The sequence below is a fragment of the Phyllobates terribilis genome, unplaced genomic scaffold (genome assembly GCF_046119375.1).
Source record: "Phyllobates terribilis strain yellow unplaced genomic scaffold, ASM4611937v1 Scaffold_5__5_contigs__length_657084704, whole genome shotgun sequence".
NCBI classification, from domain to species: Eukaryota; Metazoa; Chordata; class Amphibia; order Anura; family Dendrobatidae; genus Phyllobates; species Phyllobates terribilis.
Window position 1 is genome coordinate 173,301,724 of NW_027362765.1, and position 17,295 is coordinate 173,319,018.

At 44.6% G+C, this 17,295-nt stretch overlaps 1 protein-coding gene across 4 annotated transcripts in view; it reads right to left on the reverse strand.

The window, feature by feature from the left end:
* The window catches only part of ARHGAP23 (Rho GTPase activating protein 23), a 109,415-nt gene that overhangs the window by 25,149 nt on the left and 66,971 nt on the right, over nucleotides 1-17,295 (reverse strand). For all 4 annotated transcript variants that reach the window (XM_073683469.1, XM_073683467.1, XM_073683466.1 and 1 more), the window contains exons 5-13: nucleotides 13,902-13,980; nucleotides 13,739-13,793; nucleotides 11,886-13,146; nucleotides 11,460-11,615; nucleotides 8,615-8,726; nucleotides 7,458-7,515; nucleotides 3,109-3,246; nucleotides 2,641-2,934; nucleotides 2,212-2,273 (exon numbers count right to left, since the gene is read on the reverse strand). In XM_073683469.1, coding sequence (XP_073539570.1) covers nucleotides 2,212-2,273; nucleotides 2,641-2,934; nucleotides 3,109-3,246; nucleotides 7,458-7,515; nucleotides 8,615-8,726; nucleotides 11,460-11,615; nucleotides 11,886-13,146; nucleotides 13,739-13,793; nucleotides 13,902-13,980 — 2,215 coding nt within the window. The remainder of the gene's footprint in view (nucleotides 1-2,211; nucleotides 2,274-2,640; nucleotides 2,935-3,108; nucleotides 3,247-7,457; nucleotides 7,516-8,614; nucleotides 8,727-11,459; nucleotides 11,616-11,885; nucleotides 13,147-13,738; nucleotides 13,794-13,901; nucleotides 13,981-17,295) is intronic.

Genomic DNA, 17,295 nt, shown 5'->3' on the forward strand with positions numbered 1-17,295 from the left:
GTGTGTGTGTGTGTGTGTGTGTGTGTGTGTGTGTGTGTGTGTGTGTGTGTGTGTGTGTGTGTGTGGTGACAGTGGGGGAGGGGCACAATCACTACTGAGGCTTCTCTGCTGGACAGTGTGAGCAAAGGAACTGGGAGGTGAAGGAGGAAACATGAGAGCTGGCTCCAGTTCACTGCCTGGTGAGTTATGGAGCACAGCTCATACCCACAGCTGCCTGCTGGACTGAGCACATCCAGTTCAGTCACAGTGCTGCCTGGGCTCAGAAGGCAGACTGCCTTCCCTTTCCTGATGCACTGCATCATGGGAGAGTGAGGTCAGCAAAGCAGAGAAGGGGGAATTCCCCTGCCTGGCAGCGACTTCAGTTGAGTTGAAGTCGGCTCAGTTAAGTGGAGGCTGGTGCCAAGAAAGGGAGTTTTTCTCCCACGTGGTGTATGCCTTGTTTATAATGTTTTAGTCAAATGATAAATGTTATTACATCTGTATTTAATTTAAATAAAACAAAATTTAGTGATAGGTGCGCTTTAAGTTCCTCACATTTTTTATGAGTGCAGCAATAATGGAATTTATGCCTTCATGTTTGCAGTGTGCTGATGCATAGGCCCCGATTCATCACTTGCATTTTTTTTTTAAATCACTATTCTTTTATTTTGTCTTGTGAAATTCAATGCTGACTTTTATTGTGCCAAATTCATCAATATGGCAATATGAAAAAGGAATACACGGAAGTACCGTATTTTTCGGACTATAAGACGCACTTTTTTCCTCCAAAATTTTGGAGGAAAATGGGGGGTGCATCTTATAGTCCGAATGTTGGGGGGGGGGGGTATATTTATGTGTGGTGTGGGGGGAGCGGCAGCGGTGGAGGAGCGGGGCACAGGAGGCAGCAGCAGCCTACTGCAGCGTACACTGTCCTCGCTGCTAAAGAAAATGAATATTCACTGCTCCCCACGCCCATTGGCGTGGGGAGCAGTGACTTCCGGCAGCTGATCTCTCCTTGTGAGCCGCGCATGGAAGTGACGTCATGCGCGGCTCACATGGAGAGATCAGTGCAGGCAGACCGGAAGCAGCGCTGGAGGAGAGAAGAAAGATGAGTAGGAGTGTTTTTTTTTTTTTTTTAATGTGCAGCATGATGGGGATTAGGGGGACCATGCATACTAGGACAGGGATTAGGGGTGCCATGCATACCAGGACAGGGATGAGGGGTGCCATGCATACCAGGACAGGGATGAGGGGTGCCATGCATACCAGGACAGGGATGAGGGGGGCCATGCATACTAGGACAGGGATTAGGGGTGCCATGCATACCAGGACAGGGATTAGGGGTGCCAAGCATACCAGGACAAGGATTAGGGGTGCCATGCATACCAGGACAGGGATGAGGGGTGCCATGCATACCAGGACTGGGATGAGGGGTGCCATGCATACCAGGACTGGGATGAGGGGGTGCCATGCATACCAGGACAGGGATAAGGGGTACCATGCATACTAGGACAGGGATGAGGGGTGCAATGCACATCAAGATAGGTATGAGGGGTGCCATGCATATCAAGATAGGCATGAGGGGTGCAATGCATACCAGGATAAGGATGAGGGGTGCCATGCATACCAGGATGGAGGGATGCCAGGCATACCAGGATGGGGATGGGGACCACGTATAAAAGGAAGGGGGGGGGGCATATATACCAGGATGGGGGATATTGTCAGAATATACCAGTGTCAGCAGAAGACCCCCTCCCCCTTAAAAGTGCATCATGACCACATTTTTTGCTTCAATTTTTATTTTTTTATTTTCGTCCTCTAAAACCTAGGTGCGTCTTATGGTCCGGTGCGTCTTATAGTCCGAAAAATACGGTATCTGCTGTGCTGCTGGTAAATAAAGATGTCCGATGGAAGCAAAAAGATTAAGATCATGCAGTTTATTTCTATGCGTTTCTGAGTCAGAACAGACTCCTTCCTCAGGATAAAACCACAATTGATTGATCTTCATCTTCGCACTTCCACTACGTATCTTTATTTACGGGCAACACAACATACACATCTATGTATTCCTTTTTCATATTACCAAATTACATTGTGGTCTGTCGTAACACGCAGATCTGGCGCAGCTGGTTATTTATGCCTACATAGGAGTTGTAACTGACACAACCCGGCATGGTGAGTGATACCACATGTACCAGAGAAAATGTATATGCAATCCTATTGTTATCTTACCTTACTTTGCGATAGTCATTAAGCTTCTTGTTAATCAAAGCATGACTGGCAAAGCCTGGGTCCTGGAACGGAGGGAAAGAAATTGGGACTTTTAGTATGATCACAAGTAAGATACTTTACAAATTGCTGTACAATTTATACATTTTCCAAAATTCCGATGCTTCCTAGCTCTGTGTGTGTAACTCATTTAAAAAAATTATTAAAATTACTTCAAATATAAATTTGAAGCAGAAAATGACATTGTTACAACAGAAGAATCTCATGCGGCTGCAGTCATCTTGACACATTCAATGCTGTGTCGTATAAAACCCTTTTCTCTTAGTGACTAATGCACAGATTAGTGGTCCACAAACTTCTTACTTTAATCCCTTGCTTTTTACCGTTTTATATCTTAAAACTCCATCATAAAGGAGATAAAAGCCCCCTTACCTCACCCTCATCCCGACTGTTTTCTCTGATGGCTTTTACCCAGCCCAACATATCATCCCGATCCTCTGCCTGAAAGAGATATTCACAGAAGTCAGGTGTCGTCAGCCGGAAGACGTGCTTCCTCTTGGTCTCGCTGTAAGAGATGTCCACCAGGCTTCCAAGGATGCTGATTGGCTGCTCCTCCTCACCTGGCCCCGGACCCCTTGTCTCTGGGCGCTCCTTGTGCAAGAAGAGGAGGTGAGGGCGCAGGATGGAGTACACGCGTTTCCACTGACGGAGCCCGCCGCCAACCTTCTACAGGGAGACAAGAGAAAAATCACCATGATACAGACGTACACACGAGGACAGTCACTGAGTCGCCATAAGAGACTGAAAATGTGGAGAAGGAAAAAAATACCTCCATAAAAAACAGAGCAAGGGGTAACAAGAAGTGTCCATGAACACTCCACAACCGACCAGCAGCCATACCTTGCCCTTGTTAGTGAGAATCTGCTTATAGAGCAGCCAGCCTTCCCTGTGCACATCACTGAGCTCTGTATCTGAAATTTCAGAAGCAGAGTGCCGTTTTGCCCGTCCGTCCTCAGGCGCAACCAAGCTATCCAAAGACTGCAAAGAATAAGAGAGGGAAAGAAAATATAAGATTGTGGCACATCTTTTTTGCTCCAGTTCAAACTAAGTGATACTAGAAGAATAGTAAAAAAGTCAGTCTTATCTGTTATAACAAAGGGGATATTCCTGTAACGGGGACATTTGTTATACAATTGCTTGTGGCCACCAGGTGGCAATCTGCTCTTACCAGCTATGTGATGTCAGGACAAAAGGACAGTTCTCTCGCCATCTACAAATATCTGGATACTGCAGGATATGTTCTATTACAGGTTATCAAGTTTAACATAGGAATTTATACAGCTTACTATGGGGTGATTCACTAGTACTTTACCCGGAAAAATTGCGGTAACTTCTAATAGAGAAGGTCGCTCGTACTCAAATTCGAACTTTACATACTTTGGTTCTTGAGAAGTGAGAGTGCAATGAACATCAATGGCAGTGACGAGAAACATCCTCAAGCCAAGTGGTCTCGCCAACTTGTCACCCCGACGGTCGTCTCCACTACGAAATAGACTTGCCGCACGCCTTTCTGCACGTCGATAGTTTGTGTGTGGTGCTTGCATTTCACTCCTGCAGAATTCCTTCTTCATTTGTTAACCATGTACAGATACAGTTTGGAGGAGCGGGTTTTCATTGTGAAAACAAATTGGAAAACTTATTGGAGTCCTTAAAGAGGTGCCAAAGTGCGTTTAGTTTGGGGGTCAAAATCCACCATCCAAACCGTGTATTGATGCCTTTTTTGATGTCAGAGTAATCTCCAAGGGACTGTGGCCAACAAAATTGCCTTACTTAAAGAGCACTCCCATCCAAATTTTTATCCACTTAAAAGAGGTGGTTGACTACTTTTTCATTGATGAACTATCCATAGGATAGGTCATCAATGACTGATCAGTAGGAGTTCGACACCCAGCATTCCCGCTGATCAGCTGTTCTCGGTGTCAGCGACCGCAACTGCTCGATTGCGGAGCTGCTTTGTCTTCTGATAGTGAAAGCGGCAGGGTGCTACATATCTCCACCTCCTAATGAAAAAGTAGTGGATAACATCTTTAATATATTGCAATGATCCTATTATATAGCAGTGTGCAGTTACAATTGCTCATTTTGCCCTTTTACCCAGCTATTCCTTCTCTTTTCCATTAGGTCTATGAAATCACGTGATTAAAAACTGACTAGCTGAATCCTTCTAAGCTCTATGTAGAAACAGGGGGTCAAATTTCCCTGCACAACTCATGAGTCACTGCAAAAGTCCCTGGGGAGGGAGGGGGGCAGTTGAGTCAGGGGTTAAAGAGGGGAATGATAAAGAGAAAATAGATTTCCTGTTTCTACACAGAGCAGAGAAATCAGAAGAATTAGCTGGGTAGAAGGGCAAAATGAGCAATTGTAAGTACACAGTGCTATATAATATGATGATTGCAATATATTAAGAGGATAAAAACTTTGAAGGGAGTGCTTGTTTAAGGGGAATCTGCCACCATATTTGACCTATCTTAGCTATTACTATGGGCATACAGGTTATAGACTGCTGAAAAAAGTCGTAATTGTATATCGCATATCAAATACCATGTTGCTGATAAATCATCTTTTATCAGTTTATGTAAGTGAGCTCTTCAAGGCTATGGGGTAGACGCTGCCTGGAAGGTAACTCTGCCTCCAGAGATTATTATACATGAAGGGGGAGTTACCAGTGAGGTGTAATGGTTACCAGTGTGAGGTGTAATGGTTACCAGTGTGAGGTGTAATGGCCGCTCTCCTGATCTCACTGCAGAGCTGTGTGTGATTATACAGGACACATCTGCAGGTTCCTCTCAGCTTCAGCCTCCAGCTCACAGGCAGACAGAATGTAATATTGTTACAATACAGCAGAGCTCAGAGAGAAGAAAATGTGTTTGTAATGGGACAAAGTTCAGTTCAGTTCTCCTGTTCTGTGTTAGTTACTTGTCTCACACTGGTAACTCCCCCTTCATGTATAATCATCTCTGGAGGCAGAGTTACCTTCCAGGCAGTATCCTCCCCATAGCCTGGAAGAGGACATTTACAAATAAGAAAAGCGTGGATTTCTCTGGAATAAGACATAAGATCGCAGATATCAAGGTATCATGTTATTCAGCTTCCTATGACTATATGCCCATATAAACGGCTAAGGAGTGTTGATGCTACTGACCGATTCCCTTTAACACTGCTGGATTTTTCACTTTGGGGCCATTTGAAAGGTCGGGTGTACAGTAACAAGCCACGAACATTACAGGCACTCCGAGAGAACATACAGTGAGAAATTCAGGCTATGACCCCAGACATGTTGCGGAATTCATTCAACAATATGGAACAACGTATGCTTGGATGTGAACGGTGGACATTTTCAACACCTGCTTTAATATATCAGTTTCTCATAAACCAAGATATGTAGAGTCCAAATTTCAGTACGACAGGTCGTCTCTTTTAGAAGTTACAGCAATTTTTCCGGGTAAAGTAGTGAGTGAATCATCCTATTGTATCACCAGTGACCTGATCCATTTCTATTCCCTCTGTTCCCTGCTCAGCTGCTCCATTTCCGGCTCGTGCTGGACACAGGAGAGCATTTTTTGTGTTAGCACATGACTACTGCTTTGGGAGAAGGGGGCTGGCTGGCTGACTTTTCATTTCAATAGTTATGCCAGATCTCTTCTCGGTCTTTGCATAAACCATGAGAAAAGGTGGCTGGCCTAAATACTGAAATGGGCAAAGCCTAGTCTGTGTCGAGCACAAGCAGAATTTGAGTTGCTTAACACTGGAAAAGAGGAGATAGCTAAAGATCGAGACACCTGTGATATTAAAACCTTATTAGCAAGTTCCACAGATTACCATTTTACACACATTTACGTATAATTTTTACAGGTTAAAACTGCTGACAGACTCCCTTTCAATAAACTGATGGTTAACGCTGGATATTTACTAAAGGTGTCTTGACAGTGAAACAGAAATGTAGGGAATGTAAAAAACCTAAGAGTAAATTCAGTAAATTATATCCTTGACATTATAAGTGGGAGATGGATAAGGAGAAAGCTAAGAAACTCCGTCAGATGATGTGTGGCTACTAAACCATATACAGTGCAAGGTAGAGGACTTTAAAGGATCATTCCTAAGAAAACAAGTTGTACAATATTGGAATAGGGTATAACTTGTTTATTGCAAGCGATCCAAAGTTTCATCCGCCAGGACATTTCCGGCAGTCCCAAAATCGAGGTTTGAGAACCCCAAGAACCCTCTGCAGCCCCACCCTGAGTGGAGCAGGGGGTGCGTATGTGTGGCCTCCTCTACATTCATTGACTATGGGACCAGCTGAGCGCTGCACTTGGGAATCCCATAGACAAAAAATAGAGCAGAGGTGCGCATGCCTGGCTTCTGCTCCATTTTTTGTCTATGGGATTCCCAAGTGCAGCGCTCAGCTGGTCCCATAGTCAATGAATGTAGAGGAGGCCACACATACGCACCTCAGCTCCAGGACAAGGCAGTAAAGCCTCAATCTTGGGAAAGCTGGGGTTCCCATGGAAAGAAGATAACTAGGTTTTTTTGGGAATAACCCTTTACAACTTGATAAAATATATCTATGTGGCTACAGATCAATTTTAACAATGTAGAGGAATTTGACTTGATCCATTATGTAAATGTGTTATGGATAGTCCCAGCCCTGCAAGCATTCCTGCTCCCCTTACTAAACCATTCTACTCCTTCTCCTTGAGGTGCTACCACAGTTCACCCATCCTTCAAGGTCAAAGGGTTGTATGAGGCAGGCTTTAGTAAGGAGAGCTGGAGGGCTTGCAAGCACTGGGACCACTCTCGAGGCTCTTGTCAGCTCTCTAACATAATTATTAAACTAATCTGCAGTCAGGCAGGTGTGAACATGTCATCTACCCAATGCTGTAGTCCCTTTAATAGGCATAAATCATCTGATGGACGGTCTTTAAATTTCCCAGCATCCCTTGCTAGCTAACTGTCCTTACAGAGCATGCTCTGGCAATTTCTATAATGTAAACACTAAATGAATGAGTTTGTGGTACGACTACCTATAGATATATATGATCCATGACTACCTATAAATTATGTAATTGTGAATATTAAGTGACACTCTGCAGCAGGAACTCATAGTAATAAATATTTAGTGTGAACGCAGCTCATAACACCATCCACACCCAGATATTAACAGTAATTACAGCTACAAAATGCATTCTCACCCCATCAGTGAAGAAGCTCCGCAGCATCCGCAGACTCGGCACCCGGCCCACAACTCTCCTGTGGTTGGAGAAGGAGACAATTATCAGATTACATGTCTAGCAGAGACATTACCAGCTTTCATCTCCTCTGCGTCTTGAGTGCATCTGCACTGCTGCTCAGCGTCCTCACAACTAATGCACACTCATGCCATGTGCCCGCAGGTCCTCAGACAAGAAGTAATGCCACCACTGACAATTCTACATCTGACATCTAAAATCAATCTACAAGATACTGCCCATCTAGGAGCTCCCCACACAAGTACTGAATTCAGACCTCAACAAAATTATTTTCTATCTTGTTTTTGGCACAGCCAAAAACATATATAGGAAGAGAGGTGAATGGCATACAAAATACACTTCACTCTCTACATAGAACAGTTTGGATTATCTAATGACGCGATAATAACTGTCAATGGTGATATAGAACAAAGGAATAAGACTATATTTTCTAGTGAAAAATGAAGTCAATTGGTTGACACCTTGTTGGTGAAAAGTTATATTTAAAGGGTGTCTCCAGGCACATGATATCCATGTCCTACCCTTTGGAAAGTTCCTCAGCAATGATTCAGTGGAGGTACAACGCCAGGCACCGCCTCTAATCAGCGATTATTAGCTCTGCCGGAAGCCAGACGTAATCAATGGACAGAGCTGCAACGCACAAGCTTCATTACACATATAGCAGCTGCTGCCGGTTACTGCAGATCAGCTCTTAAATAAGAGCAGTACTCTGCAGCAGCCCAAGGATTGGTCATCAATCATCTGCCAGGATAACTCTTTTAAAAGGTAATTTATGTAGGAAAAATGTAGAAATCTAGCAAAGGGGTCCTTAAAATAACATTTTTATTTAAGATTCATTAAAAAAACAATGTGGAATAGAAGACGTGTTTTTGACACAACATGCTTAATTATTGCAATGATTGAGGACTTTGTGTCAGAAATGTGTATGCTTTCCTTTCCTGGATTTCTACATTTTTCCTACATGTAACGTCAACATCTAACTTGGCTGTTTGCTTATCCACCCTAGAGTATGATAAATGGTCTGCTGCAAAAAAGATTGGCAGGGGGCGCCCAAAATCAATCAAATACGCTTATTTGTGGTGAGAGTAGCCCACGCTTACCTTGGTAATCTCCCTTCATCGCGGAATGTGTTGAGTCCATCATCACAAGATTTTGAGCGCTCAGTGGTGATGGCCAGAAGATAAGAGGAACGCCGACTGGACTTAATGCTACCTAAATAAAACAGCAGAGATGAGACATAAGGAAGGAACACAATATGGCGCTGCACGTGTACCACTACAGAATGAACAATTACGTTTCACATTCACATTCCTTCTATGTATGTTCAAGCATAAAAGAATCAATTATGTACAAAAGAAGCCTTCTATGTATAAAAGGTGGCTTCAATGTTTCAGAAATGTTTTTTCTCATATCTGGCACAATTTACAGGATTTATATTTATTTTTGTTGAAATTTATGATTGTGCCAGTGAAGGGCAGCAAATAGCCAGGCCTAAACTGAGCCATTTGCATCCTTAAATGATATGGTGTCAACCCAAGGAGCATAAGCCTATTATTTTTAACGATGTATCTGGGCGTGCTGATGAAATGATAGCACCAGCAGCCAGAGCCTCGGCGGTGTTCTGGGGATGCACTAATTTGAAGATTATCGGCGGACTGCACTCCCTAGAGATCTGCACACTATTCTTCTCTCTAACCAGCTCAGATTTCAGTAGTTAGAAATTGCTGAAGAAATATGTTGGTTTGACGACATTCTCAGGAATTACTCACACTTCTGCGTGCTTTTACAACAACTCTTTAGCAAATAAACTAAAAAACGTTACGGCTTTGCTATAATTTAGAGAATTTCTGTAAAAATCCTAAGCAATATCATGACAAAATGGTCTCATGTAAATACACCCTTAAAGGAACAGTAAACCTAGAAATGAATGATAAAACTAAACGGGAGATAGTCTAGCTTCATGTCAGTCTGCAGGATTTTCTGCATGTTCTTGAAGCCATACATACGTCTTGTGTAAATCCTGCAGTGCAAAAGTTTTCTGCTGAATAGTTCCAATTTTGGTTGGAAGACAGCTATTTAACGTGTATGACGCCTTTAGTTATCAACAGAACGATAGTTGTAGACAGAACTATCTCCTTCGAGTGCCCAATATATAGGTGAGCGCTCCTTTGTTTTCCATGACAGAGCCGCTGTCAGATTCCCCTAACGGTGGCTCATCTCCCGGGGAACAAAAGGACTTGCTGTTAGAAATCTAACATGCCCCGAGCACATGTGACAGACAGATATCGACTGGTTCAGGCAAATGTGTATGGGAGTCTAAAGAGCTAGGTCTTAGGTGAGGAGGTGTGCCTTAAACAAGGGGCGCGGTTTACCAATCTATATGTCCTACCGACAAGGGGAGAGGGGAGAGGCTCCTGCTGCAGGTCAATTGTGTTACAGTAAGGCTATGTGCCCACGATGCAGATATGCTGCATATTTTTTACGCTTCTCCCTGGCAGGTAAAACGCATGTGGATTTTACATGCGTTTTTCCCGCCAGGTAGAAGCGTTTGTCAAGCGTTTTTGCATGCATTTCTGCATGCGGGTTATCAAGCGCTTTTCCAAGCGATTTTAGCATCACTTGGAAAAGTGCTTGACAACACACTATATAAATCCATGCAACCGGCATATATAGTGTGACCAAGTAATAGTTAAAAAAAAGAATAAGAAAGGTAAAAAATAAGATTATACTTACCTTCCAATGGCCCGCGATCTCCTTCTCCGCTCCGTCCGGTCTCCTGCGGTGGTGTGAAGGACCTGCGATGACATCATTGAGTCATACGACAGGTCACGCAACCGCAGACGTCAGCAGTCGTGTGACCAGTCACATGACTCAGTGACGTCATGTCAGGTCCTCACACCACCGCGAGCCGCCCAACACATCGCACACATCGCTGAGGAGACCAGGGGACATCGGAAGGTAAGTATAATCTTTATTTTAAATTCTTTTTTTTTTTTTTTACAGTTTCTATGGTACCCAGGTCTGGATGATAGTCTCCTCTCCTCCAGACCTGGGTACCATCCGCACATTGAACCGTCTGATATAAGTATGTGCAGATGCAGTGATGCGGATGTCACGCGGTCCAATGCAAGTCAATGGCGGCGATTACGCTGCGTGTCCGCAAAATGAATGTACATGCTGCGTATTGTTCCGCAATGATAATCCGCAGCAGAAATTTCCGCAGCATGTGCATAGCACATGCGGATTATCATTGAGGACCATGGGGCACGTATTACCAAGCGTTTTTTTAAGTGTTTTCGCTGCGGAAATTCCGTGGCAGAAACGCTTGAAAACCGCATAGTGGGTACGCAGCCTAAGGCTTAGTGCCCACTATGCAGAAATGAAGCAGAAATTTTCCTGAGCATTTCTGCATTTCCTTGGCAGAAAAACGCATGCGGTTTTTCCATGCGTTTTTGACGCGTATTTGCATGCGTTTTTCCAATAGGCAAATACGCATGCAGAAACGCATAAGAATTGGTCATGTCCGTATTTTTTATGCGAGTAAAATCTGCGCAGAAAAAATCCTGACCATTTGCACAGAACTTGCAGAATGTCATAGGAAGTCATGGGATAAGGTATGAAATGCGTTTCTGGAGCGTTTAAGCGCTGCAAATACGCACCAAAAAAAGAACCAAAAACGCATCGTAGGCACACAGCCTAAAGGGAGCAATATTTAGCCTTTTAATCAGGACTCTACACCCTGTACGTGTCCACAACACTGAGCATCTCAGGTAATGCACAACACCAATGCTAAAATCCAGCCCGGACGTCATGCACAATTTAAATATACTGTACTTTTAATACTTGTTTAACCATTTCTGTTCTCATGATTAATTTCCCCATATTGACAAATGTCAATAAGCTAGCCAGTGAACCAGCATTGAAATACACAATGAGGGCACTCACTGCAATCCTGTGAGTAATGGCGACCGATGGAAAAGCTAAATGTTGGGGAAGAAGGACTGTCGGAGATCACAGGGGCAGAGTTGATGGCGCTGGATACCACGCAGGAGGCAGGGACATGTTTGGCTCGTAGGTCAATGCTTGGACTTGTTGGCTCATCTGTAAAGAATTAAAATTAGAATGATGCAGATTTACTACTATATTGGATGTGTGAAAAGTCCTATAATAACAACAACAAAAAAATCACATATATGTAAGCCGACATAACTGAAATGTTAACAGAGAGGTGTCCATGCAGGAGAGGTCATCCTGCTGTTATAATCAGATGGACCTGCTCATTGAAGAAAGGTCTATTATTGGAAAACTTCTTGAAGATTCATTGTCAGATGAATGCATTAGTAACAAACAAATCAATTAATGCAGTCTTACCAATAAAAGGGATCGATGCTAGAGGCTCCTCAGAAAATGGTAAGGGTGGTATCCTCTGCAATGGTCGTTCACTGCTTGTCTCCTCACTGCCAGCAGAAGGTGAGTACTCCAAGCCCTTGCTTTCCTCAGGAAAGAGAACATTAACTTGGCGAGCAGCTGCTGGTGGCTTGCGCCCTGATGGAGGCTTTTGCCTCAATACTACCTCCTCTCTTCTCTCCTCCGTGGCACTACTGTCATCTGTGGAGCTGACACTCACAGATGGCTCTCTCCTTTCTGTTGGGGATGGGGGAGAACTTGGATATTGTGCTGTCCTAAATGTAGGAAAGCCACTAAATGCAGTCTCCCTAAAGGAAAAAGCATGAAGCAGCTCAGTCCGACGCTGAAAAGATGGACTATAACTCCGATACCCAATGTACCCTGAATCCCCAGAACTAGAGTGCTGGGTTGGAGGCTTGGCTACATCCCTAGGGCCAGATGGCACAGTCTGACTTACAGGTGGACATGACACTGCTTGTGTTGTCCGTGGGGGTCTGTCTGAAGACCACACAGAGCGTTCATAAGGAGGAGATATTAAAGCATTCAACTCCAGTTTCTCCATAGATCTTCCATAATGGGCCAGAAAATTATCTGACTGTGCCCGATGACCCCAAGAATCATTATCAGGAGGATGGTGGAGAGTATCTTGTGACACACTATGAGGCCAGTTATTAGGATGGGAGACTTCTCCTAGGCGATCTTGTGAGGCACTGCGTCTTCTTGGGGGTAAAGCAGAACCCCTCCTATGAGGGGTCTGCTGAGACATCCAGTTGCACAATGCTTGCTGTCTCTCCCAATGACTCACCCAGCGGGGGTTAGCTGTCTGCTCCCAAGAGTCTACAGGAGCTTTAATTGGAGGCTCTGGCTGATAGCGTGAAGTCCAACCATATGCAGAATTACACGGAGGGCCTGGTCCTCTGAATCTGTCAGATGAGGATGGTGACCCCATGTAGGGTCTGTGGGGAGGGAAAGGATTAGGAAGCGGTCTGGAATAGCTGTCATGATGAGTAGGGCTGCTCCTCGGTACATCACCATGTATGGGGCTTCTGATGGAAGGAAAGTCCTCATAGTTTGAGCGCTGTACTCTGGAGCTTGCAGGATACCCAGGAGAACATTCAGGTGGCTGACTCCGCCATGGATAAAACACAGGGGGTGGCTCGGGGATACTATGTGCTCCTCCACGGTATGGCTCATTCCCTTTCAGATATGCATCTTGCGAGTATGCCTGAAGATGAAAATAGAAGTAAAAATATATTAGAAACTTAGTGGGACTCCATGTAAAGCAGTAATAGCGTATTCAACAAATACATTATAACAGGGTTGTCCACTATTGTATACCACTATTAATGGAACCAAAGAGCTGAGAAAAAGAACAAAAATTGATACCTCCTGGACTAGTGCCGCTCCTCCGTAGTCAGTGCTGACTATGCAGAAGAGGTGCCAGTCCTTGAGGGGAATATTTTAAGCTCACTCCTAGAATTGGTGGTGGAGCAGGAAACAGGGCAATAAATTGGATTTAGGACTGAAAATGAAAGCCAGTGCACACCCCAACTGCAATCCACATGTAAATGCTGGGGATAGCAGACAGTTATAGCTAATTTATTTCCTACGGATAGTGGTAATATATTTATCAAGACGTTGAATAGTGTACATATATATGATATTCCTCTATAACTGAATATTACTTAGCCCTGGTCCACAGCACATTTTATGCCCTCCGTTTAGCATATACATATAAAAGCTGCAGATACATATGTCAAACAGAGGTTGTGATGGATGCATAACAGTGGAATAAGACTGCCACGTGTGGCACTTACCAGCTGTAGTATGTCTTCATCCCGTGGCATAATGGAGAGCTCCAGCACATCATCACTGGGTGAAAAAATGTTACATAACAAATTTAATATATAAATCTGCAGTCAGACATTGAAATAGACATGCACTTTCTGCCCACACCCTTCAATATGCCACACTTCACACCTGTTTTGTATCAGGGCAATGACTTGTGAATACGTTTTCCCGATTATACTCTCTCCATTAACCTTTACAAGTCGGTCACCTGAAAAACAAACAGCTTGTCAACCAGGAAGCACAAAACACAGGCTTAAGGCTCAAAAAGGACATCTAAGGCCTCATTCAGATGTCTGTTACTTACTTCCATGTTCTATCCTTGATTTTCACAGATAGAGCACGTACCCATTACAGTCTCTGAGGCTGTTAACATGTCTGTGTTTTTATGCGGACTGTGTCCATGCAAAAGTCATGGAGACATGTTTTTGTACCGGTATCACGGATGAAAATTACCTATATAAGTCTGTGTGTCAGTGAGAATCACAGACAGCACACGGATGGCAGCCGTGTGCTGTCCGTAGGTAACCTTGTAGTGGGTAGGAGAAGATTTATAATTTAGTTATCTATACGCAATAACCACTGATGGTAAAAACTGTGCCACGAACCCAACACTGATGACACTCAGATCCAATGCACTGATGAAACTTGTGCCATTTTTTTGGGTACATGAACAAAAACAGACGTCTGTATGAAGCCTAAAACATGTTTTTTGTGTATGGGGCACTGCAAGACCTTTGTTCAGAGGTTATAGAATAGCTTCATAGAATATATGGTGTAAAGATGCCAAGAGATCCCAAAGTTGGGTTGTTGGATATATCGGGCAATTAACAGGTACAGCTGCAAAACAACGGGCTATTTCTAAAATACTTTATCCTACCAAGAAAATGATTCTGAAATGTTGGTAACAGGAGGAAAGATATAGAAAATATATATGAAGAAAAAAAACCTTAGTAAGTTAGAAAACTACGGAAGAAATAATTAGAAAGACCTGGCATCATTTCAGAAAATCTGACAAGACTAAGAAGGCTAGAAATGGGCAATTAACATAGATGGCGCAATAGACGGGTGAAGTACTACAGGTGTGATGTGAAGCAAGAACCAAGTGGGATACTTAAACGGTACAAAGGTAAAAATTTTCTAGAGCAGAGCTGGGTAAAGTGTGGCCCGTGGGCCGCATTGAAATAGCCAGAGGGCCAGATGTGGACAGGGACAGCCAAGGGGCCGAAAACAGTGGCCCACGGGTCGCACCGTGCTCTCTGCCGCTCGTCCGCCGCTCTCTGCATCCTCAAAATGCAGATAGCGGTGAATACATTGGTGGAGGACGGCACCATCGGCTCCTTCTTCCACCAATCAGAGTGTGAGACAGCAGACGCATTGACGTCACTTTATCGCGCTGCTGCTGAGACTCTGCTGAATGCACAGGAGCAGAGCGCCGAGGGGGATAGGAGCGAGGTGAGTATGTGTTTTTTTTTTTCTTTCATATGTGTATGGGATGTTTACAAAGTATATAGGATGCTGTGTGAGGGCTCATGCTGTATATTGGAGGCTGTGTGGGGGCTCATGCTGTATATTGGAGGCTGTGTGATGGCTCATGCTGTATATTGGAGGCTGTGTGGGGGCTCATGCTGTATATTGGAGGCTGTGTGATGGCTCATGCTGTATATTGGAGGCTGTGTGATGGCTCATGCTGTATATTGGAGGCTGTGTGATGGCTCATGCTGTATATTGGAGGCTGTGTGAGGGCTCATGCTGTATATTGGAGGCTGTGTGGGGGCTCATGCTGTATATTGGAGGCTGTGTGGGGGCTCATGCTGTATATTGGAGGCTGTGTGATGGCTCATGCTGTATATTGGAGGCTGTGTGGGGGCTCATGCTGTATATTGGAGGCTGTGTGATGGCTCATGCTGTATATTGGAGGCTGTGTGATGGCTCATGCTGTATATTGGAGGCTGTGTGGGGGCTCATGCTGTATATTGGAGGCTGTGTGGGGGCTCATGCTGTATATTGGAGGCTGTGTGGGGGCTCATGCTGTATATTGGAGGCTGTGTGATGGCTCATGCTGTATATTGGAGGCTGTGTGATGGCTCATGCTGTATATTGGAGGCTGTGTGGGGGCTCATGCTGTATATTGGAGGCTGTGTGGGGGCTCATGCTGTATATTGGAGGCTGTGTGGGGGCTCATGCTGTATATTGGAGGCTGTGTGATGGCTCATGCTGTATATTGGAGGCTGTGTGGGGGCTCATGCTGTATATTGGAGGCTGTGTGGGGGCTCATGCTGTATATTGGAGGCTGTGTGATGGCTCATGCTGTATATTGGAGGCTGTGTGGGGGCTCATGCTGTATATTGGAGGCTGTGTGATGGCTCATGCTGTATATTGGAGGCTGTGTGATGGCTCATGCTGTATATTGGAGGCTGTGTGGGGGCTCATGCTGTATATTGGAGGCTGTGTGGGGGCTCATGCTGTATATTGGAAGCTGTGTGAGGGCTCATGCTGTATATTGGAGGCTGTGTGGGGGCTCATGCTGTATATTGGAGGCTGTGTGGGGGCTCATGCTGTATATTGGAGGCTGTGTGGGGGCTCATGCTGTATATTGGAAGCTGTGTGGGGGCTCATGCTGTATATTGGAGGCTGTGTGGGGGCTCATGCTGTATATTGGAGGCTGTGTGAGGGCTCATGCTGTATATTGGAAGCTGTGTGAGGGCTCATGCTGTATATTGGAGGCTGTGTGGGGGCTCATGCTGTATATTGGAAGCTGTGTGAGGGCTCATGCTGTATATTGGAGGCTGTGTGGGGGCTCATGCTGTATATTGGAGGCTGTGTGGGGGCTCATGCTGTATATTGGAGGCTGTGTGGGGGCTCATGCTGTATATTGGAGGCTGTGTGGGGGCTCATGCTGTATATTGGAAGCTGTGTGGGGGCTCATGCTGTATATTGAAAGCTGTGTAGGGGCTCATGCTGTATATTGGGAGGCTATGTGGGGGCTCATGCTGCATATTGGGTGCTATGTGGGGGCTCATGCTGTATATAAGGAAGCTGTGTGGGGGCTCATGCTGTATATTGGGAGGCTATGTGGGGGCTCATGCTGCATATAGGGTGCTATGTGGGGGCTCATGCTGTATATAAGGAAGCTGTGTGGGGGCTCATGTTTTGTATAATGAAGGCTGTGTGGGGCCTCATGCTGTATACAGGGAGGCTGTGTGGGGGCTCATGCTGTGTATAGGGAGGCAGTGCGGGGGCTCATGCTGTATATAGGCAGGCTGTGTGGGGGCTCATGCTGTATATAGGGAGGTGTCAGCATACTTAATTCTGCTCAATATTAAATGATAATCTAAATATAAAATAATAATTAGAATTGTAATTAGTATATTAATATTGAGAATAATTAATTTCAGCCAATTGGGTCGGCCCTCCACAACAGTCATGGTCTCGCAAGTGGCCTCTCGGGAAAATTAATTGCCCACCCCTGTTCTACAGGTTTTAAAAAAATTATGCAAGAAAATAGGTTGATAAGAAGAAACCA